We start from the raw sequence: 26,753 nt of genomic DNA, 5'->3' as shown, positions 1-26,753 counted from the left end.
AGACTTTTTCTCCTATTAAAGCTTCTTCAGCTATGAAGAAAATACAAAACTTCACCTTATTAAGAAGCTCTTTCAATTCTTCCTGAGTTTTCACTATCTTCTTCCAGTGTTCAATCTGCTCATCTTTGACATGCTTTTCTTGCAACCTAAGAGAGACAATATGTATAACCTGGTCTCACAGTCAACTTTGCAGAATAAGACAGGTGCCCATCAAAAACATTTAAGGGCATCAGGGCCCACTGAAACGTCTAATACTTAGGAACAAGAAAGTTGGCTAGTGGGAAATTATTTCCTAGGCTATGTTAAATATAGTATAATACTATAAAAACAATGAATTTTAGAAGTGAAAGGGACCTTAAGGGATCACATAATTATTTTAAATAATTTTTAATTTGGAATTCAATGGTTTCACACAAAAATAAGTAAAAACTAGCTCAAATAAGACTTGCAGAAAAACTGAAAACATAAATAGCAAATCTTTACACATGGAACTCACTACACAGTAAGCAGTATCAAAATACTTACTGAATCACAACTTCCAATGCCTGGCCAAGGGACACAGGCTTATTATTGAGGACATTGAAGTCTAGCTGATGACTAAGGTAAGATGTAGCTTCTAGCAACCGGTTAAACTCTTGCTCTACCATTTCATCTTTCTCTTTAGGAACCTGAAAATCCGAAGTATAGCAGAGTTGGTCCTTATAAAACTAAATATAACCATCTATGAAAACACAAATGCTCTACAGTTTATAAAGGTTAAAATATGTATCTCAAAGGGGAAACCTTTGAGCAAAATGATTCAATTTTCTTTTCTATGAAGTGATCAAATCCATTTGAATGAGATATGAAATGTTTGGGCCCTGACATTTCCTCTTCTCCCATTTCTGCCCTCAGAGCTGGGACTCCACCTCAATTATTAACAGTCACAAGATTTACACTGGTGCTAACTGAAGTCACATGGAGCACAAGGGGCACTGAGCTGACATGCATTAAATTGAGCTGGCTGACATGCAAACAACACACTAGAAAAGTCCCAGAGAACAAATACTATGTTAACACACCTGAGGACCTTCCAAGAATAAGGGCAAGATGGGAAAATAAGAAGCCCAAGGTATCTGCTTCCCCTCAAAGATGAATCTCAGGTGGGAGGAGGGAAGAGAGAAGTGAAATTCATGGCTGCTAGTAAGAACACAGTAGCACCTTTATTCTTTTGCAGGGTAATAATATTTTATGGCACCAGTAAGTTCAGAATTGAATGTACAAAGCTCTTAAGATATCCATGAGTAAATGAAGGATCAGAAGATCTGGTTCCTCACTGATGTGGATGAAGAAAACAGATTACAAAGCAGGTCATCAAGCTGCAAGAGCAGGATCCTAAGTCACACTGTGTCCCTGCCTATTGATAATATCAGCTAGTTCACACACACCCCTCCGCTACTGCTTAATTCAGCCCAAAAGTAAACTGTATCTGCAATCCTATTGCTGAATTCATGGCAGAAGCGAGAGAAAGAAAAAATATGTCTAAGACAAGCATTGCTTGTTAATAAGCTGGGCTGAGATCAGCTGGGAAATGTGATTAAAATACAGTGACCCTAAAATTGGTAACACAAAAATAAAACACTGAAGTAAATTCTAGTAAACACTAAGACTCAGGAGGAGCAACCTTTTACAGTCAGAGGTAACTGATTGTTGACAAGACCATCCCAATAAGATTCTACCTCTCATCTGAAACTCCAGGTTTTTGTACTTCCCAACCCAACAGACAATTTCAAACACCAGCCTCTGCTCCTTCACTGATCATACAAGTAACTCAATGAGATAAGCCAATGTGTGGCAGAAAGAATCTGGCAAGAAGAGCAATCTGCCCCCAAAAAGAAGGAGGACTGCAACTCTCCTCTGAACTGTTAATACGACAGACACCATAACTGACTTAATGAAAATCATATTCAAAGCAGTTAAGTTCTAAAAGACTATATACATGGGAGAGATCAGGATATCTTTATAATACCCTTAGCCTAAAGAAAATCTAAATCTCTAAAATATTCTAGTTTGTGTTAAATGAGGCAGAGAATCAGGCTTTGGATGCTTGGTGCCATTTGTATCAGGAAGGTACCTAGGATTGGCGGCTCAAAAACCTCTGACCTACTACTCATTCTACTCCGTGGCCAAAAAAAAGAGCTTGTTCTTATTACACAGCTATGAGAGCTGATGGAAGAGACCCTTTTGTCAGGAATTTCATTTACTTTCTCAGCTACTTTTCCTCACTGATGTGATATGTAATGGTCATATACAGAGCAACTCAAACAGTGCTGAAATTTTGCTCAGAAACATGCTACTTCTAGTGTAAATTCTGCAATGATGCTATAAAAGATGGTTCTGGAGATCTAAATTTGGTTCTTCTTTCAAAAAGTAAACAATTACATTTCAATGTGAAATCTAGGTAGTTATGAGGTCTTAACTGATCACAGATGCAATGCACATAACTGCTTTTCATGGAGTACAAAAGGGATATTTCTATGTGCTGCTTCTAAAATGCCTAGCAAGAGGATGCAATAGCAGCAAGAGGGACTAGATCACATGTGCCTCTACAACAGGGCAGAATGTGTCAACACACAAGTGTGCAAATTGTACAGATTAAAGCTCTTCCAGTGTCAACTGGATGGCTTGCTTCGGACAAGCTTTAATCTTTGCAGCTAGAATGACAGTCACATAGGGAAGTTCAAACTGAAAAAGTACACAGCACTCAGGCTCAGTAACTGGGGTCCAGGGTGTGTGGTAGAGAAATATTTAAAGGGACACTGTCAAGGTTAGAGGGACCAAATTTGACCTTTGTTTCTTCCCTGTTTGCTGAGCAGCCCACTGGATTCATTACACTTTCCCCCTTAGTCCACCCACACCAACCACAAAAAACCTAATGTTTTACACGCACTTTCAATGACAAAAACTCAGATGGCACCAGCCCAACATATAGGCGCAACTCTACAACAACAAACCAGTGTGAATGCATGATGGAGAGGATCTCTGAAAGGAAAAGATTTAGGTTTCAAGCTTTTAATGGGTTATTGTAAACAGTGAGGAAAATGATTTGAAAAATTATGAAAAAAATACCTTGACAGTGTCCTTTTAACCAGTGCAGCAGAGAGAGAAATAAACTGTAAATAACAGCCCAACAGCCACGTCAAGTTTAGTTTTGTATGACAGCAATAAAATCAAGGCTTTAAACACATAGCATGACAGAAGCAGTCTGTTAGCTCAGAAGCTGCAACCACCAGAGAAATAAGGAACAGATTGTACAGAGACCAAATGGGAAAGTCAAGGCATAGAAATGGCCAAAAGAAAGGCAGTTAAAAAAGGCGAGGGAGGGTGGGGAGAGGGAAGTGTCAGAAAGTGAGGAATAAAGTAAAACTCAAAAGAGGAAAGGAAAAACACAGAACAGTAACAACATCAACGACGACAAAATCAAACAAACAAAAACCAAACCAAAAGATTGCTGCCACATTTGACTGACACCAGATGACAGGACTGCATCTCCGGTACACCACTCTAACCCGAGGCTCAGTTGTATGAGATTATGTGAGATTGTCAGTCACCAGGCCCCATTCATTTTCCACCTAGTTAAGCAATTACAGGAGTGTTGCAAGTGCAACCAGGGAGAGCTTTGCAACCTGCCTTTCCCCCACTAACATTAAAATTTCACTTTGAAATTAAAGGAAAATTTGGAAAATAATACATAAAATACTTGTCCCTTAAGAAATCAACACTGACTGGGAGAAAACAAAAATGCGTTTTTAATACCCTTAAATCAGAATCATTTTAAAAACAAGCTAGTTAGAAATATTCTATTTGACATACCCAGACAATAAAAGGAACTAACAAATGACTACCCCAACAACCCCAAACTACCCATGTTTTAAGTCATTTACTTCCCCTTGATGAGAATCCCTGGATTCTATTAGTTCTACAAATAATTATGTAACAGTAACAAAATGGAATTGAAATATTGGCAATCGCTAAACATAAGTCATAATAATTTAAATTTTACCTGACTATTCTAATCTAGATACTTAACTTGTATCCTGAGAAAGAAACTCAACAAATGATTACAACAGGTTTTAAGTATTTTTACAGTGCAAATAGTGAGAATTCGTAACAGCAAACCGAGAAGCATTTTTGGGGAACAGGCCAATAAAATAAGAACTTTCTATCTAAGAAGCAAACAAAATGGGTATCACTTTGAACACATTTTGATTGACTTTTTGAAGCCGTTTATTTCTATATGAAAGTTTCCAGGTAAATAGCTCCTTCAAGACTAAGAGATCTTGAAGAGTCTAATTGTTCCAAACAGGTTCAATCCTGATTGTCTTGGTTCTGTAGATTATATCACTAAATATGTCCAGGGGAAGGAAAGCCTATGGGTCTAGCCCATGCAGAATGTGGGAAAGCTAAACAACTTTCTGGACAAGGTCCCTGATCCTGCAAGAAGTCATCTCAAAGGAATAAGGACAGCTCTCTTTAGTTCAACCTCTGGTTTCATTCTAACAATCTCTTTAGGTCTTAAAAAAATATTGTACAGCCAAGTCTTCATAAACTCTCCAGCAGCAGAGGAGAATGGAGTTAAATGAAGCAACGTACACTAGGTAAGAAAGTTCTGAGATTTAGCCAGAGAAATCCCCAGAAAGAATCAGGAAAAAAAGCAGTAATGGCCAAATATGGCTAGTGGAGGCCATGGTCAATCTCCACCTCCCCATCCCATGCCATCGAGCACTTCTAGAATTATGGTGAAGCAGAAGATTAAGATTAGTTCATTTGGTAAAACCTGGAAGAAGAAATTTTCTTCTGAGGAGTCTAATTCCGATCCTCAACAGCCAAGAGAAATGAGATATATCTATTATCCCTACAGAGGGAATACATCTTTAATTCAAATAAAATTCAATGTGATTCTCGGCTAGGCACAGTAGCTCACAACTGTAAATCCCAGCACCTTGAGGGGCTGAAGCAGGAGTATCACTTGAGCCCAGATTTGAGATCAGCCTGGGCAATATAGTGAGACCCCATTTCTATAAATAATTGTTTAAAATCAGGTATAGGGGTATGTGCCTGTGGTCCCAGCTACTCAGGACGCTGAGGTGGGAGAATCACTTTAGCCCAGGAGGGCAAGGCAGCAGTGAGCCATGTTTGCAGAACATGGCTCACTGCACTCCAGCCTGGGCAACACAACAAGATCCTCCTGTCTCCAAAAATAAAAATAATCAAGTGTGATTCTATAGAAACTGTTGTCTCCTCACACTCTCACCACATAAGGAATCTTTTTGACTTCCTTAGAGCAGTGATTAGAATGTATAGAAATGGTACACACAAAATGTCTAAGCAGTTCTTTCTAGCAGTTTTTAGCATATAGTAGAGGTGTTCAGTAAATTCTTGTTAAATGAATAACTTAATAGAATTTGGAAAAACAAAGTTAGTATTATAACTATATTTAAGGGGGAAAAAAACTATTTGCAACTTCAGGACCATTAAAGGCAGGCATAAGATTTTTACATTTATACACAAGCATGGATTGGCAGTAATGATTTTAAAGGGCGGAGAAAGACTGTCATAAAGACACTGAAGATGTTTCTTCAAAGGAGGAAAACCAAAAGGCCAACAGGCCTGTGTCAAAAGTGTACTAAGCTAAGCACCACTGTTTAAGAATACAAATGAAAACTGGCTAAGTTATGATAGATACCTAATATACACATAGTTAATGGTCTTTGTAAGAGACCTGACACCAATTACTTTTCACATGCTGCCTGTCACTGTTCCTCTTAACAGCTGAGCCATTCCCAAGAAGAAAAATCAAAGCTCAGTTTCTCAAAGCAGTTATGGAACCCTTTGGATCTCACTTGGTAACCACACACACACACACACACTCTCCACAGGAGACCAGAGACCTTGTGAAACAGAATACTACAGCACTGTGGGAATTTGAATAAGATACCCTTTGATTACCATCCCTCTCCAAAAAAAAGCAAAGCCCTTGAGTTACTAGCTGGTGTACAGGAGATGCAGAAAACATTCAGAGCCATTTCCACCATCTCTCCCACCAATTGTGTTTTCAGTCCCCTCAGCAGAGACCTACAAAATGTTCCCTGAAATGTGAATTACTCTATTTCCCAACCTTCTCCATGTCCAGTTAAAGCGGCTACTGATTATAGCATAGGTCAGAGTATAATTCCATCACCAATCAAATGAAGGCAGCTGCTATACTAGCTCTGATTGTTTTGTAGGCTTAATGAGTGGAGATCCCTTCTACTTAGAGGAATATGCTTAATATCCCTATATTATTTTATATCTCTATATTATATCCCTAATATTAATATCTTCATTAGTGAAGCTCTTGTTCTAGTCATTCAAAGCCATGACATAAACTTCCCTTGTCAAAAACAAACACAGAAACTCAATACACTAACTACAAATGTAGGAGAGAGAACACAGAAGTAAACTTTTTGAGGGATTCTTGTGATTTGTGATTCAAACAACATAAAATAAAAATCACTTGCTACATGATTTCTTTTCCTACAGCAACAAAGTGTCTGGGTACAGAGATATGTCCTTAAGACACTATTACAAGTGATATAACTCTGAGTAACTTTCTGGCCTTCTACAGGATGACATCATTAATTTCTACATACTAACAAGAGAACCAATTACTCCTTTTTTGACCGAAGTTGTCCACAAAGCATAAAGAAACAGAACCCCATTTCATCTAACAGTTTACTAAAGAAAAATCAAAGACTGAATGAATTCTTACTTTACGTGGGCCTTGCTGGCTCCTAGGGTAACTACTGAAAGAAAGCTCTCAGATGAGACTTAGCTGATGTGCACTCACCCCACCCTCAACTTCCTTGAAATGTCAGCCAGGCGTAGTCAAACAAGTATGGGAATCTGAACCAGAATATCGGGCAATGGATTCTGGTTCTTCAACTTAGATTATGATAACCTTAGGTAAACACATGTGTGAGCTTTAGTTTCTTCTCCTGCAATAAAAGAATAAAGCTACTGACCTATCTCTTTAGATTTCTAAAACCATGAAATATATTTGTAATTATAAGCATAAATTGTGGGGCTCCTTGCGCTTGTCCTATAAACTTGTTCAAAAGCTAGTTTAGGCCAGGCATGATGGCTCACGCTGGTAGTCCTAGCACTTTGGGAGGCTGAGGCAGGTGGATCACCTAAGGTCAGGAGTTCGAGACCAGCCTGGCCAACATGAAGAAACCCCATCTTTACTAAAAATGCCAAAAAAAATTGCCAGGTGTGGTAGTGCACGCCTGTAATCCCAGCTACTCGGGAGACTGAGGCGGGACAATCGTTTGAGCCCAGGAGGCAGAGGTTGCAGTGGGCCAAGATTGTGCCACTGCATGCAGGCCTGGGTGACAGAGCCAGACTCTCTCTCAAAAAAAAGCTAGTTTACTAGTTAATGGTTGCCCATTCTTACTCTGAGATAGACTACTGGAGACTGCAGTAGAGAAACATTAGCATGCCTTATGTTTGATTAACTAAAGCAATCCTAACTCAAAGCTGCAAAGAATCCATTCCCAAATTTGAGAATGCTTTAAAATCTTAACGCTTGGTTACTACACCAAATACAAATGTATCAACTTAGAAAATCCTATATAGATCAGAGTTGAATGACAACTATCAATTTCATGGGGAAAAATATCCCTGCATTCAAAATGCTGAAAACCACAGAAGGTTAACAACTGTTTACAGTGCTACTCAAAGGGCTGGTCCTGGTGAGATATGGATAAATCAATGCACCACTTTCTTCACTTCTGAAAGTTTTGCTACTAGGAAAAAAAAAGTCACCATCTGAATTAATAGTGTGGTTAGTGGCGTAATTTTTTTTTATCTCATCCCACACTGGTAACCAACAGTTAGTTCACAGACTAGCAGCCAGTGCATGTCCACCTGAGGACAGTAGTGGTAGAGAAACAAATGTTTTAAAAAATGTGCTAAAGCTTATCTAATACCAAGAACAGACGTTTCTCTGTGCAGCTCTACTAGAAAAAAAGTTTTCTCTTTACTGTTAGAAAGACTTAATGAACCTGCTCTACATTCAGGAAAGTCTAAAGAAAAAGATGGGGCCGGGCGCGGTGGCTCAAGCCTGTAATCCCAGCACTTTGGGAGGCCGAGGCGGGTGGATCACGAGGTCAAGAGATCGAGACCATCCTGGTCAACATGGTGAAACCCCGTCTCTACTAAAAATACAAAAATTAGCTGGGCATGGTGGCGTGTGCCTGTAGTCCCAGCTACTAGGGAGGCTGAGGCAGGAGAATTGCTTGAACCCAGGAGGCAGAGGTTGCGGTGAGCCGAGATCGTGCCATTGCACTCCAGCCTGGGTAAATAGCGAAACCCCGTCTCAAAAAAAAAAAAAAACAAAAAGATGGTGTCTGAATGATCAGTGATTAATCTTTACTGTGGACTCTATCACTTCTTAAGGATAATACTAGCCACTCTGGAGCCTTGCTTCCCCTCACCTCAATTCTGTACTTATTGCCTACTATTAATATTATATTTAAAACATGGATTTAATCATGTCACGTCCCCTGTCCTCAAACCTCTCAAGTTCCAACCTACAATCAAGCCTAGCAAGCAACATTCTCCACAACATGGCCCCACCCTAAACTTTCTATCTTCCTATCCTCACTGGTATAATCCCATCCTCCTTTACAGATTTCTCTGCTTTGACTTAAACCTCCTCTGCCTGCAATGCTTTTCCCTTCCATAAACACATGTTGAAGTCCTGGATCTGCCATTCACAAATGATCGCCTTCCCTTCAAATCTCTTACTGCCCTTCCCCTCACATCTTCATACACCCTCTTGCCATCTTGGTTCTTCTACAGTAATTTGTTCTTCTATCTAATCCTTGGGTTGACTTTGTGTTACTGGTATGAATATATTTATGGGTGATATGTTTGTGATTTGCCTTAAAATACTCCAGACTTCCCTGGACTCAAAGATGCAGGAATGGGACAGATAAAACAAAACTGGGAAAACAGAGGTTCACTATTAGTACTCTTTCTACTTCTGCCCATGTTTTTAAATTTCTATAATAAAAATTTTGGAAAAAAGAATTATTTCTGTACAAGTACCACTATAACAGGGACTAGCTTATTCATCTCTACATCCCTTACAGGTCTTGGTAGAGTAAGAGAAGTTTACTCAATTGTTGAGTTAATCTCTACTTCACCCTTTCTTTCTCATTCTGTTAAGTTTTTTCTGCAAGAAGCCTCTTGTTACCTATCCCACCCAGGCCCTGGTGGGAAATCTGGACCAGGATGGTGGGGATGGAAACCAGAGCATTCCCTAAGAGTCTGTCCTTCTCTGATATGAACCCCATAAAGCCTTAAGGTAGACAGGAATAAGTGATGATGTTCCTTGAGACCTATCACACAAAATTCAAGAGCTGGGATCGAACCAATTTTAGTAACAATAGCTAAACCCACCATACACATAAGAAATCTCCCCTGCCCTCAAACAGAAAGATAATATGTGCTTATGTCCTAAGAAGTGTGGGCTCTCATCTTGATAAAGGGAGTCAGTAAAATTTTTGCTAAATACAAACTTTTGAATTTCACTCCTAAAAAAATTAGGACCGACTCACGTAATTGAAACCTATTTTACAGTTGTTAAACTGTGCCACTCCCCTTACCATTCATCACTTCCATGCTACCGTCACAGTAAGTATAGGAAGCTCCTATGCCTCTGGTCAACAAATACTTTAGCCTATCTAAGCATTTGGGTAAGTATCATTTGGCTATTAGCCCATCAAAAATTTTAGCCTATAAACACAAAACTGAAGTCATAAAGAACACATGGAGCTAAAGCACATGATGGAAAGCACAATACAAACAAAACGAAGGATCAGGCTTCAATTCCACAAGTCCCTTGGAGTAGGGTGGCCACAGCCAAATAAAAAGATTAACTGTCTAGCTAGCCTTCACTAAATATCTAAAGATAAATGTTAAATAGACATGTAAATGTATATATAATAATCCCTTCCTACACAGCTCAGAGTTAAGAAACAACCAGAATAATGTTACATCATCTCTACCCTTAGATTATATATAAACACTTACGTAGGTATATATATGTATATGTGTATATATGTATTTGCTCATCCATACCATTCTCCTAAAATTGTTTTCAACTGAACCAAAGAAATGTTGAAAAATTCTGTTTGTCCTCAACTTACAGCTTGTCCGTTCGCTTCATAAAGTGGGCATTTTTGCTTGATCTTGGCCAGTTCCATATTTACTTGTTTGCTGACAACAGCCATAGGATTCCCTCCTAGAAAAAACTCAGAGCAATTAAATTCAATAGGTCTATGAAAAGAGAACAAAAACTTCAAAGTAAAAAATATTTTTACTCAAAATAAGAAATGCTCAAAAGCTTACAGTATGCAAATTTCTCAAAAAAAAAACACTCCAAGCAAAAATATGTAAGATAAATAGGAAGAATGCAAAAAAAAATACCTATAATCCTACTAATTAACATTTTATTACAGATCCTTCTAGAGTTTAAGTGTATAAAATTATAGACACACACGTAAAAGGATCATAATGTATTATTTTATAATCTTTTTTCAACTTAGCAATGTACTGTAGATGTCATTTTACATTAATATGAAGCTACATGATTTTTAGTGGCTGCATATTTCTTATTGTATTATATTCTAATTTTCTAATCTATAGTTTCTCATGCTCTGCTATCAAAAACAATGCCAGGGCTGGGCAAGCTGGCTAATGCTCATGACCTCAACATTCTGGAAGGCTAAGGAAGAAGGAACTCTTGCAGCCAGCAGTTCAACACCAGCCTGGGCAACAGAGCAAGGCCTTGTTTCTATTAAAAACAAACAAGGCCAGGTGTGGTGGCTCATAAAGCTACTGACCTACCTCTTTAGATTTCTAAAGCCATGAAACGTATTTGTAATTATAAGCATAAATTAGTGGGGCTCTTTGTACTTGTCTTGTAAGCTTGTTCAAAAGCTAGTTTAGGCTGGGCACAGTGGCTCATGCTGGTAATCCTAGCACTTTGGGAGGCCGAGGTGGGTGGATCACCTGAGGTCAAGAGTTCAAAACCAGTGCTGTAATCTCAGTGCTTTGAAAAGATTGCTTGAGTCCAGGAATTCTGATCAGCCTGGTAATACAGTGAGACCTCATCTCTACAAAAAAATTAAAATTAACCAAGCATGGTGGTACATGCCTGTACTCCAAGCTACCAGGGAGGCTGAAGTGAGAGGATCACTTGAGCATGGAAGGCAAAGGTTGCAGTGAGCCAAGATCATGCCACTGCAATCCAGCCTGGGCAAAAGAGTGAGACCATGTCTCAAAACAAAAAACAATGCCATATTAAAAATGCTTCAAACACAACATTATCTACTTATCTTCTTAGGATAATTTCCTAGAACTAGAAAAAGACACTTTAGGTCAAAAGATATGTAAAATTTACATTTTACACATACTGCTATATCCTTTCAGGAAGACTATTTGGCAGTTCACCTCTCACTAACAGAAGACGACTATCCTAAACCAATATATTTTAAAATTGCATCTCTGGCTTTAAACATTTTTTGAGTCTCAGACCATGTACTATAGCACAAACCAATAGCTACTTACCAAGACCTGTTACCACCATGGCTCCAAGATCAGCTACATAGTTTCCTTTGCGAAACGTAGCAACTCGTCCACCCACACGATCCTGTTTCAGAAATTAAATAGCCAAAATCATCAATTCTGTTTTAAACACAAACCTGGCATTTTGTGTACATACCATACCATGGCTCTGTCTTCTATAATTTAAAAATAAAGATGTCTGGGCACAAAGAACAAACGAAGTTTAACTTGAAGACTATTTGAAGGAGAAGCAGGTAACAAATGACATGTAATTAAATGTCATATAACTAAATGACACAGAATTAAATGATGTGATATAAAACAATTTGACAGTTGGAAGATATATTTAGTCACAGGTACCTCTCCACCCAGCTGCCTATAATACCTTTTAATGTACAGGATGAATGAGGGCCAACCACATAGACCAACACTAAATACCAACTTTTTACCACTGTAATCTGACTCTTACACCCTGATCCCCAAAGTCATCTGGGAAAAATTTGATGGATAATTTTTCTAACAAATGGTTCTCCAGTGCAGCCCTATGCCCAGGTGCAGAGCGTCTACTGAACACAGCCTGTTCACAATACCTTTCATCCCTAAATAGGCCCAGGTTTATCACTGCTGACCAGGCATTTTCAAGTATGGCTGAGATGCAGCAATAATTTAATAATGATTATAATAATGTAACAGTACTCTGGGAACTTCAAACAAAAATGCAGAACAAAACAAAAATGTATACACTAGATTATAAACTCCTCATAGATAGGAATCATAATGGTCCTATTATTCCTTATGTATTTTTTAGTACACACTATACAAAGTGCACAAAAATGTTTTCTGAATATTTTAATAATAGTATATCAAGAAAATATTTAATTTCAATTTCCCCATACTCTTAAAAAACTAGCACTTTAAAGCCATTTGAAGATAATTATATCTCAAAAATTATTCATGAAAATAGCTTGAATAGTAGCATCCTAATACGATGCTCTTTTTCCTACTGTGTGCCGTTATCCCTTACTACTCCTTCTGTTTCCATTTCTCTCTCCAGGACTAACAGAAAAGAACCAATATCTTGGCTTCTAAAAGATGGTTCCTGCCTGAGAAGCAACTTTTTTTCTTTATCAAAAATAGGGAATTCACTCTGTTCCATCACCAAAAACAACTGCCTCCTAACAAAGGATATGCCCATGAAGGCCCCAAACTTGAGAGCTAACTACAAGAAACAATGACTTGAAAATATCTGTCAAGAAAACAAATACTCTAAAACCCTACTCACAGAGTACTTTTCAAAGCCTTACTATAAAAAATACTTTTTCAAAACGGTAACACTATCCAAAATACTATTATACAAATCAATTTGGCTTAGTTCAAGTTGTATAATCCTTAATTTGCAACAGATAATTTCCTTACCGTATTTCCATCAGTTCAAGCCTCTAAACTTAAAATGAAATTCTTACCCTGGCTTCCAAAAGTGTGACATCCATTCCAAAACTTTGTAACTGTCGAGCTGCTGCCAAGCCTGAGACCCCAGAGCCTATAATAATTACCTTTCCTGTCTTTTTAGCTAAAAGCAAGAAATGAAAAAAATAATATTTTGTTGTAGGCATAAAAGTTTGTACTTAAGAGTCTTATTTCATGAAAACCTCTAGTTTCTTAACATATTATAATATCTTAAAGTAAATTCAGAGAGTTATTTTCAAAATATGGAAACCACTTGAAAACAAATTAACAAATATCTGAAACGTAAGAACTCAAATTCAATGTTGAACATTTACAAATCAAATCCATTATCTTAAGATTTATTTTTTCATTACCTCAGGCATGTGTTTTAGTATCTGTGATTCCTAGTTAATTGGTTAATAATCTGCTTCATTTATTTCATAATTATATTAGGACATATTCTGCATATAATCTATTTCCTTTAACCTCTACCCTTGTAGTCTTTGGTACTTCTTTTTGAAAAAAATGATTATTTTTTTAAAAAGCAACTATTAGCATAAAGAATGGGTCAATGAGAGAAAAACCTCAAATCTACTTGCAAAATGAACTCCTCTCATTTTAAGCAAATTTTATTGTTTTATTCTGTTTTTAAAATTAGAAATCCAGTAACTTTTTCTAAGTAGCTATCAAACTAGAAATTAAGTGGAATGCACATTAAGAGATTTTATTTTCAACTTGACTTACAAGAAGATAAACTTGGAAATATTTTTAAATATAGACTTACGAATCAATATAAAATGCGAACGTCATCATAGATATAAAATACGATCCTGAAACCGTAACTTAAAAGGGTAAAATTTATTAGACAGGCAGGAGGTCCTTACTTGGTAGAGGTTTTATCCTTTTATAGATGCCAAAGTTGATAAGACCATGACGCTCCAAATAACTGTGAACTCGGTGGACAAGCACAGTATCACCTACAGAATAAGTGGATTAAAAATATTGTTTTATTTTCAGCAATTTAAACAATATTCTTCTAACTTCTTCCATTTCCCCATCATCAAGTCCTTAAAAACATCTTCTCCCGGCCAGTGCAGTAGCTAACGCCTGTAATCCCAGCACTTTGGGAGGCCGAGGCAGGTGGATTGCCTGAGCTCAGAAGTTTGCAACCAGCCTAAGCAACATGGTGAAACCCGTCTCTACTAAAAAAAAAAAAAAAAATACAAAATATTAGCTGGGTGTGGCAGCATGTGCCTGTAGTCCTAGCTACTCGGAAGCCTAAGGCAAGAGAATTGCTTGAACCCAGGAGGTGAAGGTTGCAGTGAGCCGAGATCACACCGCTGCACTCCAGCCTGGGCAACAGATCAAGACTCCATCTCAAAAAAAATAAAACCTTTCCATTAAACTTTAGGTTATGTGACTCCTTTAAAAAAGTAATTCTAAGGCTGGGGGTGGTGGCTCATACATGTAATCCTAGTGGCTTTGGGAGACTGAAGTGAGAGGATCAGTTGAGGCCAGGAGTTCAAGACCCACCTGGACAACACAGCAAGACCCTGTCTCTACAAAAAAACAAAAAATTAGCCAGGCATGATGGTACATGCCCATAGTCCTAGTTACTCGGGGGGCAGAGGAAGGAGGATCTTGAGCCTAGGAGTTCCAGACTACAGGGAGCTATGATTGTACCACTGCACTCTAGCCTGGGCAATAAAGTGAGATCAGGTCTCAAATAAATAAACGAATGGATGAATGAATGAATGAATGAATTTGAATCTTGGCCAAGTGCAGTGGCTCACGTCTGTAATCCAGCACTTTGGGAGGCGAGGCAAGCTGATTGCTTGACCTCAGGAGTTCCAGACCAGCCTAGGCAACACAGTGAGACCTTGAGTCTACCAAAAATTTTTAAAAACCAGCTGGGCATGGTGGCTGAAGTGGGAGGATCACTTGAGCCTGACAGATCAAGGCTGTAGTGAGCTGTGAACACGCCACTGCACTCCAGCCTGGGCAAAAAAGGGAGACCCTGTCAATCAATCAATCAATCAATCAATTAATCAATCAATGTGATTCTTAGAACTATTAGTCTGTGACGCAGGTCAAAATGTATAACACAAAATTTGGAATTGTATTGATTTAATTTTAATTTTTTTTTTTTTTGAGAGACAAGGGTCTCACTACATTGTCCAGACTGAACTCAAACACCTGGGCTCAAGGAATCCTCCCACCTCAGCCTCCTGAGTAGCTGGGACTATAGGTGTACAACACTGTGTCTATCTAAATAAGAATTTTAAAGAATTTCACACCACCACAGATGGAATGAGAATAAAACCAAACCTTCACAAAGTAGTTATAACAGTCATTTACTTTGGCAAAAACATCACAAGGCATTGTTGGTGTAAGTGGGAATAAGAAAACCAGATAGGAAGCCAATGAAGTGCTGAAGTATTCCATGGATCAAAGCTGGACAACAGGTTTAGGAAGAGTACTTAGCAATCTCTTGCACTCATGTGTTAACACAATTTCAAGAGCAGAAAATGAATAAAAACCTAGAAAGCAGGTTTTCTATAAAATTTATTTTTGCACAGCACAAGCTGAAACAAAATGGAAATATGAATGAAATAATTAATTATCAAGGAACCATTAGGCTCCTAGAAGAACATATCAACTTTCATAATCCAGTACAAAACTAGTCCTATTGAACACACTACTTACTGTTATAAGGTGCTTCTAATTGTTGGAGAGTAGCCTCAAATGTCAGTTGAATCTTTGGATTATCCAACCACAACTGCAACTGCATTTAAATGACATAAATTGTATTACATACAAATAGACATATGCCATTTGACCATCATTAAAATCATCTTTTGGTTGGCTGCAGTGGCTCACACCTATAATCCCAGCAGTTTGGGAGGCTGCAGCAGAAGGAGCACTTGAGCCCAGGAGTTCGAGACCAGCTTGGGCAATATAGTGAGACCTCATTTCCACTAAAAATATAAAAATTGGCTGGGTATGGTGGCACATGCCTGTAGTCCCAGCTACTCAGGAGACTAAGGCAGAAGGACTGCCTAAGCCCAGGACATCGAGGCTGCAGTTAGCCATGATCATACCATTGTACTTCAGCCTGGACAACAGAGCAAGAACCTGTCTCAAAAAGTAAAAATAAATAAAATCACCCTTTTAACTTTAAGGCCCCAGACATGGGCTTCCCTTTAATTAAAACAGTGAGGTTATACTCCTGACAAAGAAATGGATGAAATACAAAACCATATCAAATAAGTAAATTACTGAAGCTGGGGTTATTTAGCCTAAGAGAGAAAACCACCCAATAACTTGCCAACTCCATACCGCTAGCAGGGAGCAACTAGCATTTAAACCCGGGTTATATGACTCCAGAGATACTAAGTAGATAAAATCCACAAAATCTAATGTTCAACAAGGTATGTTGAGGTTGGGGAGAAAGGTGTCAAGGACAGTGCCTCCATTTTGGTACAACTAAGCGAGTAGGTATGTCAGACACTGAATGGAATCACTGAAAGAAGAAATAAGATAATGAGTTTAGCTCCAAGATAAGAAGAGATATAAAATAACTGGATATAAAGCCTGGAGCTCAGAAGTCAGAAAAGGTCTGGAGTCATCTGCTTATGGTAATAACTGAAGTCAAATGCACTGAAAAGGGTTCCTAGAGGAGAAAACATGGTGAGAGGAGAACCAACTTGGGAGTTGGTTCAGGTAATGGCGGATTGTTAGGGATCATCCTACAAAGCAATCAGAGAAGACAACCAGGGAGGCAGGAGAAAAACCAGAATACTGAGTTATCGAATCCAAAAAAGTACTGTGTTTAAGAAAGGAGCAGTCAGTTATTTCAAATATTGCTGGAAAAAAAACAACAGTAAGATGAGGAATAAAAAACATTATGGTACAATCAATAGGCTCTACAATGAATTCTCCCCAAAGTGAATATATACTTGCAAAATGCAAGACAAACTATTTACTACTACTATATTTAAATCTTTTTCTTTCTTTTTTTTTTTTTGAGACGGAGTTTCGCTCTTGTTGCCCAGGCAAGTCATGCAGTGGCACAACTTGGCTCACTACAACCTCTGCCACCCGGGTTCAAGCAATTCTCCTGCCTCAGCCTCCTGAGTAGCTGGGACTACAGGTGCCTGCCATCATGCCTGGCTAATTTTTGAACTTTTTAAAAAATAGAGATGGGGTTTTGGCATATTGGCCAGGCTGGTCTTGAACTCCTGACCTCAGGTGATCTACCCACCTCAGCTTCCCAAAGTGCTGGGATTGCAGGGGTTAGCCACTGCGCTGGGTCATATTTAAGTCTTAGCTAAAAATTAATAAAGACTGCTCCATAAGACAACTTTCAACCAAGAAGAAATTAATTTGGCTATATGTAAATAAACCAAATTACTAAGGGATTATGAACAAATCCGCACAGATACTCTACTCTATGGCCACTGTAAAGTAAATAGATTTCCTCAAGTGCACACTGAGCCCAAGTTCCTCACTCCCAACACAAGTCTTCCTTCTCCTCCTATAAAATAATGCTTAGGTCACACTGTACTTCAATAATCCTAAAGTTGCAATTTTAAAGTACTATAGTTTAAGACTAGAAAATCGATAAAATTCTTGCAGCAGAGCTTGATTTATGTTCTGTTTCACAGCCAGAGACCACATATCTAACATGGGGCAACCCTTCCCCAAATCTGGAGTTTTGGTGAACCGGAGAAGACAGAGATAAATCCGCTGCTCAAATCTAAGTGAAAACTCCCTTCAGATTAAAAAAAAACAAACAAAAAACCCCCAACAATTTTGCCCCCCTCAAAAAATCCACTTAGAGCAAATGTTGATATGCTACAAACAGAAACTGATTCAATTATAAGACAAATTAGCCTTAGACTACAAAGAATTTTCTGTTCATTTTTTAAAATACTCATCAACTTTTCTTCACTGTCTTTTCTGTTTTACAAAAACCCAGGAGAATCAATTGCTCTAGCTAAATGACATTTAGCAATCCAAATTTAGCAGTGGTTTTGCAATCTAAAAGCCAAAATAAAGAAACTGGTGGTGGCTAAAAAGCAGACATATCCATAATCTCTCTGAGCTATATTCATATTCAAATTAGCTGAATCATGAGGTAAATTTCTTCTGCTTTGTATCACCCTAGAGTAACATGAATATGTTCTGAATAGCACTTTTCCCTCATCTACATACTCTATGGCTAAATAAGAATTCCTGATGAATAAAGGCTATAAAAGAAAAATTTACAGAAGAGATATAAATTACTAATGTGAAAAAGCAGTCAGTCTCAGTAGTAATCCAAGATATGAAAGAGAACTGAAATGGATTGGGCTTATTATAGTAGCATAGATTATCACTGCTTTAATAAAAATGGCAGAGCAGTGGGGCTGTTGACTGGTTCAGCCTTTCTGGGAAGCAATCTGGCAATAAGTACCAAAACTTTTTAAAAGTGTTCATAACCCTTTGACAAGGTAGTTTTCCTTCTAGAACTCTATCATAAGGAAATAATAACCATAGGTAGAGTCAAGAATGCATAAGACTGTCCAGAGTTAATTATAATGAAGCAAAATTGGCCACAAATGTCCAGCAGTGAAATTATAACACAACTGTCAGACCAAATATTATGCAGATACTGAAGTTAAATCATTCAGCCAGAGGAAGAAGTTGAACAGGATGAGCAGAACAGGGTAAGGATTTCTCTTACCTTAAGTGGGAAGGACAAAGAGATTTTTTAAAAACATTTTTTAATGCTTAAATAAAGCTTTTTTTGTGTGTTTTCTTTCTTTCTTTTTTTAGTGATGGAGTCTCACTCGGTTGCCTAGGCTGGAGTGCAGTAGCACCATCCTGGCTCACTGTAACCTCCACCTCCTGGGTTCAAGCAATTCTCCAGCCCCAGCCTCAGCCTCCTGAGTAGCTGGAATTACAGGTGGCTGCCACCATGCCTTGCTAACTATTGTATTTTTAATAAAGACAGAGTTTCACCATGTTGGTCAGGGTGGTCTCAAACCCCTGACCTTAGGTGATCCGCCTGCCTCAGCCCCCCAAAGTGCTGGGAATACAGGTGTGAGCCACTGTGCCTGGCTTAAATAAATATTTTTAATGTGTATTTATGAATATAGTATGTATTTATGTTGTATTTATGCTGTGAAGTATAAAAGGGATCCAAAAGAATATATCCAAGAAGGATCTCAATTTTATGAAAACAAAAATTATATATACATTTTTTAAATACCCAAAGGAAAAATAACTATTAACAATGGTTGTCTCTGGGAAATAGTATTAGAGATAATTTTTAAAGTCTTCCTTCCCTTTCTGTTTTTCCCATATTCTCTATCAAAGCCAAATGTACTTGTTATAATCCAGGTGGAAAACCTGACATGGAAACTTACTGTGCGGTTTCTAATGAACAGAAAAACTTTCTGGGTCTGCTGTGGTCCACTGATAATATCTGGAAAACAGGCTGCTTCTTGAGAAGTCATCCGGTCATGAGGAAGTCGGCTCTGGAAAGCTGCTCCCTCCACACCTAACGAATAAAGCAAAGGACATCCAGGAAAAGTGCAAGTGAATACAAAACAGGGGTAGTAATAATGCTTGAACTCCTTTGCCTCATTCACAGACTGATTTTTTTTTAAACTTTTCAATTGTCTCAATAGCTGAAACTTCCTTAGATATTAGCCACCTGTATGAGCTTAACATTCTAAAGTTTATACTTTACTGAAACAATATACCTTATAAGAAAAGGCATTTAAAATAGCTTCTTCATCCATAAAATAACTTTATCATATTAGATGATCTAATCAAAATTAGCACTACCGATACAATAACATTTAAAACTAAAGAACCAGAATAAAGAAAAATGCACTAACAGGAAAGTGAAAAAAAGAAGCCGTGGAGTGAAACGCACAACCCTACGCCTTCTTTTAGAATTATAGCACGAAACAGAAAGATGACGCTGGGGTTTAATAATCAACAGCAGAAAACCACAATCCCATCAATAGTACCATCCATTAGTAATCATAATTCAACGTTGGCAAGCAGTGAGAGAAATTAAGCAGACAACAATAAGAAGAATGCAAGGAATTTATCTTTTCTGACAGAAACATTAGAAATGCTTTACTATATACTACAAGTAAAATATTACTACATATACTATATAACATATGTGTATAGTGTATACATCCATTATACACTGCAAGTAAAATACGTTATTTTCTTTTTTATTTTGAGAGAGAATTTTGTTCTTTTTACCCAGGCTGGAGTATAGTGGTGCAGTCTCAGCTCACTGCAACCCCACAAGCAACCTCCACTTCCAGGTTCAAGCGATTCTCCTACCTCAGCCTCCTGAGTAGCTGGGATAACTGGCAACCGCCAACACACCTGGCTAATTTTTTTTTTTTTTTTGTATTTTTAGTGGCGATGGGGTTTCACTGCATTGGCTAGGCTCATCTCGAACTCCTGACCTCAGGTGATCTACCCACCTCGGCCTCCCAAAAGTATGTTATTTTCCAACTTTTAATTAATTGGGTATTATCTTGATAGTTTTATAAATTGGTAGATAAGTACATCTTTATAAGGTGATCTTAAAAACACAAGCACAGGGCCAGGCGGAGTGGCTCACACTTGTAATCCCAGCAGTTTGGGAGGCCAAGGCAGACAGATCACAGGGTCAGGATAGCGAGACCATCCTGGCCAACATGGTGAAACCCCATCTCTACTAAAACATAAAATATTAGCTGGGCATGCTGGCATGCACCTATAGTCCCAGCTGCTTGGGAGGCTGAAGCGGGAGAATCGCTTAAACCCAGGAGGCAGAGAGTGCACTGCGCTGAGATCACGCCACTATACTCCACCCTGGCAACAGAGCAAGATTCTGTCTTTAAAAAAAAAAAAGCACAATAAATGCAAATGTATTTATAAGATCACCTTATAGATGTACTTATCCACCAGCTTATAAAACTATAAAACTATCAAGACTCAATTTAAAGAGCTGCAAAATTCCATACCATTTAATTATATGTAAATAACAAAATAGGCACCAGATATCCATATATAATCTTTTTCTTTTTTTTTTTTGAGAGGGACTCTCACTCTGTTGCCCAGGCTGGAGTGCAGTGGCACAATCTCGGCTCACTGCAACCTTTGCTTCCCAGGTTCAAGGAATTCTTCTGCCTTAGCCTCCCGAGTAGCCGGGACTACAGGCGCATGCCTGGCTAATTCTTTTTTGTAGAGATGGGGTTTCCCCATGTTGGCCAGGCTGGTCTTGAACTCCTGGCCTCAAGTGATCCACCTGCTTTGGCCTCCCAAAGTGCTGGGATTACAGGCATAAACCACCATACTCAGACCATATATAATCATTTAAAGCACATAAAACAAGAAGTTGGAAGCACTGATAGTGAAAGCAAAACTAATACAAAGGCATTATTAGTAAGATTAGGAGAGTTAAAAAAAGGCAGTTAAAGATGTAATTCAGGAAAGTATAGCTAAGCTATTAAGGAGTCTGTTTCACAGAGACATTCAAACGGCAAACACTACCTAGAAAAAAATCACATTTAACAAGTGATCAAGCAAAAATGCCTAATGCTAATTATGGGCCACACATTAAGAAATACTATTCTTAGAGAAAAAGAGAAAAAGCTATCCATCCTCTGTAGATAAATGAGGGCATAAACACTGTGTCTCATGTTACTAAATCAACAATCCTTACAATTAATCCATACCTAAAATTAAAGACTGTCTGAACAATTTATTCCTTAGGAAAAAAAAAAGTAAGAGGCATACTGTAGGTGGAGCATGAAATTAAGGCAAGAAAAGAAGAAATGCTTACTACTGTGGATACAGTTTATTTCAGTAATGTGAAACTTTCTAAAACTATATGGCTTTGATGTTCCCAGCCCCTATTCCCAAATCAAAATAAATAAAAACTCAAAACAAAAAAGCAAGACCAAAAACATCTCACATTTTAAGGAACTTATCTACAGATTAATTCTGAGTATCTGAACTAAATATCTCTAAGTAGGTTACTTCTTTCTTCTAAATATCTCTAAGTAGGTATAATTCTTAAATGTGTAATATTAACATGAATCAATTATCTCTATTAAATTCCACTTCTCCCTGTCAAAAATGGAAGTTTTCTTTCTTAGCTATATTATCTTCCATACATTTAGTAAGTAGTCATTGAATATCCTACTGCAAAATACTATTTTTCAATAACAGAAAAATCACGTAAGAGAAAATACCAAATTTTATAGTACATCTGGTTTCTTCCTTACTGCAGATGTTTTTTGTGGGGGTGATACAGGGTCTCCCTCTGTTACCCAGGCTCCTGGAGCACAGTGGCACCATCTTGCACTGCAACCTTCATCTTCTGAGCTCAAGTAGCTAGGTTGCCTCAGTCTCCCAAGTAGCTGGGACTACAGGCGCAAGACAATATGCCCAACTAATTTTTTTATATTTTGTAGAGATGGGGTTTCACCATGTTGCCCAGGCTGGTCTCAAACTCTTGAGCTCAAGCAATACACCATCTTGGCCTCCCAAAGTGCTGGGATTACAGGCATGAGACACTGGACCTGGCCTCAGATTTTTTTTTTTGTTTTATTAATTTTATTTTTTTGAGACGGGGTCTTTTGCTCTGTCTCCCAGGCTGGAGTGCACTGCCATGGTCTCGGCTCACTGCAACCTCTGCCTCCCAAGTTCAGGCAATTCTCCTGCCTCAGCCTCCCAAGTAGCTGGGATTACAGGTGTGTGCCACTATACCGGGCTAATTTTTGTATGTTTAGTAGAGATGAGATTTCACCATGGTGGCCAGGATGGTCTCAAACTCCTGACCTCAGATGATCTGCCCACCTGCCTCCCAAAGTGCTGGGATTACAGGCATGAGCCACTGTGCCCGGCTCTCAGATGTTCTTATCAAAAATCACTCTAATGTAGTTGGCTAATTTGGGGAACTTTTGAGACTATGCAATGATTTTAAAATGTTATTTATATGTCAGCAGTTTCAAAGTATCTCTAAATCAAACATCAGAAGTTTAAACAAAGGCATTTCAAGAAACTAAAGGTGGTGACACTAATATATGCTTGGAATAATACTCTTCTTCATGTCTATCTTCAAAACAGCATCTTAAAAAACTAGCTATTCTCAATACTCTGATATCATTTTTAAAAATGAAAAATGGTCTCTAAAAACTCTCAATAATTATTTCCTTCCCTTTGATTTTTAGCGATACTTATTTTAAGGAATAAAGACCATTATCAAAACCAGGGTCGAAAGCCTGCAAGATAAAAAGCTAACCTTTTCTTAAAAAAACAAAATGTATGTTAATTTGTAACCTAAACTGTTGAGAAGCTAAATCAAAACATCCTTCCTTTTTTTTTTTAAATTATCAGTCTCCGTAGAGACTGTCAAAAATTGCCAGTGCCGACTGTATTGCAAGTCGTCATGGCGGGGTACAGGGAAAAGTTTTCAAATAGCAATAATCGCTCCTCAGATAAACCTCACTGGCTATGATACTGCCACTGCGCAAAGCTCAAAACATCCTTCTTATAGGATAGTAGCAAAATGAAGTAATAGACACCACTTTGGATAATCTAACTCATGAGTACCTATGTCTTTCAGAGAAAAAACCTTTTAGAATACAAATGATTTTAATAACATCCTAAAAGTACCAACAGTACACATAATTCAGAAGTAATTTACACTGGTTCTAATAGTTGTGTACTTTGGTGTTCGCGTTTTCCATTAAGTAAAGGAATCTGGTATTCTGAAAATTTAGAATGTTTCCAAAATATTGTTTTTGAAACGTTCTAAAATTATTAAAAAGCTCCAAGGTTGCCTATATACCAGCTTGGTCTTCTGTTCAATTTGTTCCTGCTTACCATCTTTATACAGGAAATCCCAGCATCACCTTTCAGAAGGTAGTCACACTAAAGCAGAACTTTCCCCTTTATAATGGTCTGACTGGCTTCTACTTTCTCTGATAAATATCTGAAGAAATAATTTAGACCTTTTTTTTTTTTTTTTTTTGGTAGAGACAGGGTTTCACCATGTTGGTCAGGCTGGTCTTGAACTCCTGACCTTATAATACACCTGCCTCAGCCTCCCAAAGTGCTGGGATTACAGGCGTGAGCCACCGCGCCTGGCCAATTTAGACCTTTTGAACTAGGTTACTTAGAAGGAGAAAAAGTAGGAGAGGCAGGGGAGATAACAGGTCTATTCTATTTTCCTCCTGATTCTGTACAATGTAGGCAGCATCTTGACAGCAGTAAGGTAACAGATATAAAAATTAACAAAGAAAAGGCCTCCACGAGAGTTACTTGCCTTTGATTTTTTAAATCAAGTACATAACTATAACTAGATTTCTAATGTGAAAACAAAAGCCTGATGCAATCTATATATTAAATACTTTATTTTAAAGGATTCTAAGGGTATAAGGAATAGCCTTTGCACTAAGCAGCGAGAACCCTGGGTTTTCCTTCTCCAGAACTGCTGGTGCATTATCGGTCAATTTATTTAATTCTTTGGGTTTCAGATCCTAATCCATAAAATAGGGGAGATATAATACTGTTTGAAGGCAGGAAGTGAGACAAGATGACCTCAAGTTCTCTTCTAGCTCTAAGATTTAGGATGTGTACACCAACTTGAGGTGGATTTTAAGAAGTAAAGACATGATCCTGGCACCAAGATACCCATGAGGGTCATCTGGCTTTAAGAGAAGAATGTTGATCTCTTACAAGCACGTTTCTAACCTTGATTGATTATTTCACAAATGCATGCTTCTGAACATGACAAAGACCTGAAGAGAGATCTTGAAGGGTTTACAACAGTCACCACCATTCCTGGCAACACTTAAAATTCATGTTCTACTAATAGTAATCAGCAACACCACTGTTTTATATGAAAGTCTGCTTTTACTTTCAGCAATATATGACATTGTTTACTTATGCAAAAGAGTAAATAGTCACATAAAAACAAAACAAAAAACAAGAAAACCTAATTTCTTTCTTTAAGATTAAAACTCTAAAGGCTACTGCTGATCTTCAACAGTTCCATGGAAGATCTAATTGTGAGTCACTTGATGAAAAGCATTCTTGAAGGTTTACATGCCACAGATACACTCTGAACGGGGTTTAATTCTGCTAAGATAACTGATTATCAACCTGCAATCTTTGGGACATCATTTTTAAAAGTCTACTCCTAACATGCTGATCCCCTAACTACTAATTGCTGTATTAAAAATGAACTATCTTTGATTCAAGAGAGTAAATACAAATAGTCCCAGGACCTGTTATATGCAAACTGAAAGAGACAAATAATTTTAAAGTAGACCTAAGACAGTCGAAAAATGACAACTTCCAAAAGTGAAGTAGCGCCTACTCCAAATCTATCAAAACGTATCTATGAACCAGCTTTGAACAACTGGAACAAAAACATCCTTCAAGAGGCAAAGGATGAAATCCAGGTATGTTATTTTGGATTGCTGGGATAAATTTTAACTGTGCCAGATGGTGGCCCCTACAAATTCTTTACCTTTTCCTAGAAGAAAAAATCTCATACCGTTTGGTCTGAACAGAAGAAGTATTTCAAACAGACTTTTCAAAAGACATTTTTCACATGAGAAACAACATGTTTAAACTGAAGAATGATTAACTGTGTAATGTTGAAAAAAACGTACCGAATACCATGTAACAACCATTTTTAAAAAGATGTCACTTGGCCACATGGTTCCTGACTAGTCCTAGAATGCCTCTCAGTCTTTTCTAAGACTTGTGAGCCTGTGGCATTTCCTCTCTGTGTATACTGCTGTATTTCCCTTTAAGGGTCCTATGATTCCTAAGTCTACGTTTTATATCGTGTTTACTATTAATATAAAGGCTGCTGGGGAGAAAAGTACCCGCCATCTCCTCGAAAACACAAAGAGTGGAGGGCTGAGATCGGCCTGAGGACTTCAAAAGGTTTTGCTTGCCTTTGTTCTGGCTACACTTTCTCCTACAATACTACTATGTCCTGTGAGTTAAATTTCACCTGCGCTTCTGGCTACAATGTGGATACCACAGCCAAAAACACTTGCAAGCATCAATTCCTGACTTGGCGGCTCTTGCTACTAAGTGGCAAGCATCTAATGCCACCCTCACCTGATGCTTGGCCGTCTCCATACCCTCCAGAACTGTCGTCTTGAAGTCCTCCTGCTTGCCCTGTGGAAGGAAAGAGGAGAACTCAGGGACCTTACTCCATAAATTAGGATAATATCTGGACATAAAGGCCTAATAGTTGGCGACTCATGAATTCACCACCAACTAGTAAACCCATCTTCAGAGAGCTCCTTCTTCTGGAATCAAGGCCCAGGGAATTACATCATAGTCTTCCATTTTCTGGTCAGGAAGTTTCAACTTTACATGCTGATTCTTGTTGAAAGGCAGTGAACAAAGTACATAGTATTTCTAATCACTAAATCCTTGCTGTCAGTCTTATTTAGTATTAATAGTCTGGATGGGGGAAAATAGATTCCATGGGTCTTTCACTAATGGTTGCTAGACTGAAAACGGAGACTCTAGAACCTGGAGTTGCATTTCAGCATCTCAACTCAGTATCCCTTCAACTTTCTAATTTTAATGAAAAATTCTCTCCTTCACTT

General features: G+C 38.1%; 1 protein-coding gene and 1 non-coding gene across 3 annotated transcripts in view; both read right to left on the bottom strand.

The window, feature by feature from the left end:
* Positions 1 to 26,753, bottom strand: part of KDM1A (lysine demethylase 1A) — a 70,979-nt gene that overhangs the window by 14,684 nt on the left and 29,542 nt on the right. The window contains exons 3-11 of one of the 2 annotated variants that reach the window (XM_010345466.3): positions 26,254 to 26,313; positions 19,515 to 19,648; positions 15,808 to 15,886; positions 13,986 to 14,078; positions 13,119 to 13,225; positions 11,659 to 11,740; positions 10,236 to 10,330; positions 526 to 668; positions 56 to 146 (exon numbers count right to left, since the gene is read on the bottom strand). In XM_010345466.3, coding sequence (XP_010343768.2) covers positions 56 to 146; positions 526 to 668; positions 10,236 to 10,330; positions 11,659 to 11,740; positions 13,119 to 13,225; positions 13,986 to 14,078; positions 15,808 to 15,886; positions 19,515 to 19,648; positions 26,254 to 26,313 — 884 coding nt within the window. The remainder of the gene's footprint in view (positions 1 to 55; positions 147 to 525; positions 669 to 10,235; positions 10,331 to 11,658; positions 11,741 to 13,118; positions 13,226 to 13,985; positions 14,079 to 15,807; positions 15,887 to 19,514; positions 19,649 to 26,253; positions 26,314 to 26,753) is intronic. The other variant, XM_010345467.3, reaches the window with a different exon arrangement.
* LOC120366280 (U4 spliceosomal RNA) lies at positions 23,509 to 23,649 on the bottom strand. Its single transcript, XR_005581007.1, has one exon. It is a non-coding gene; the product is annotated as a U4 spliceosomal RNA (small nuclear RNA).

This window comes from Saimiri boliviensis, chromosome 11 (genome assembly GCF_048565385.1).
Source record: "Saimiri boliviensis isolate mSaiBol1 chromosome 11, mSaiBol1.pri, whole genome shotgun sequence".
NCBI classification, from domain to species: domain Eukaryota; kingdom Metazoa; phylum Chordata; class Mammalia; order Primates; family Cebidae; genus Saimiri; species Saimiri boliviensis.
Note: the sequence above shows the minus strand (reverse complement) of the source record. Positions and strands in the feature narration are given on the sequence as shown.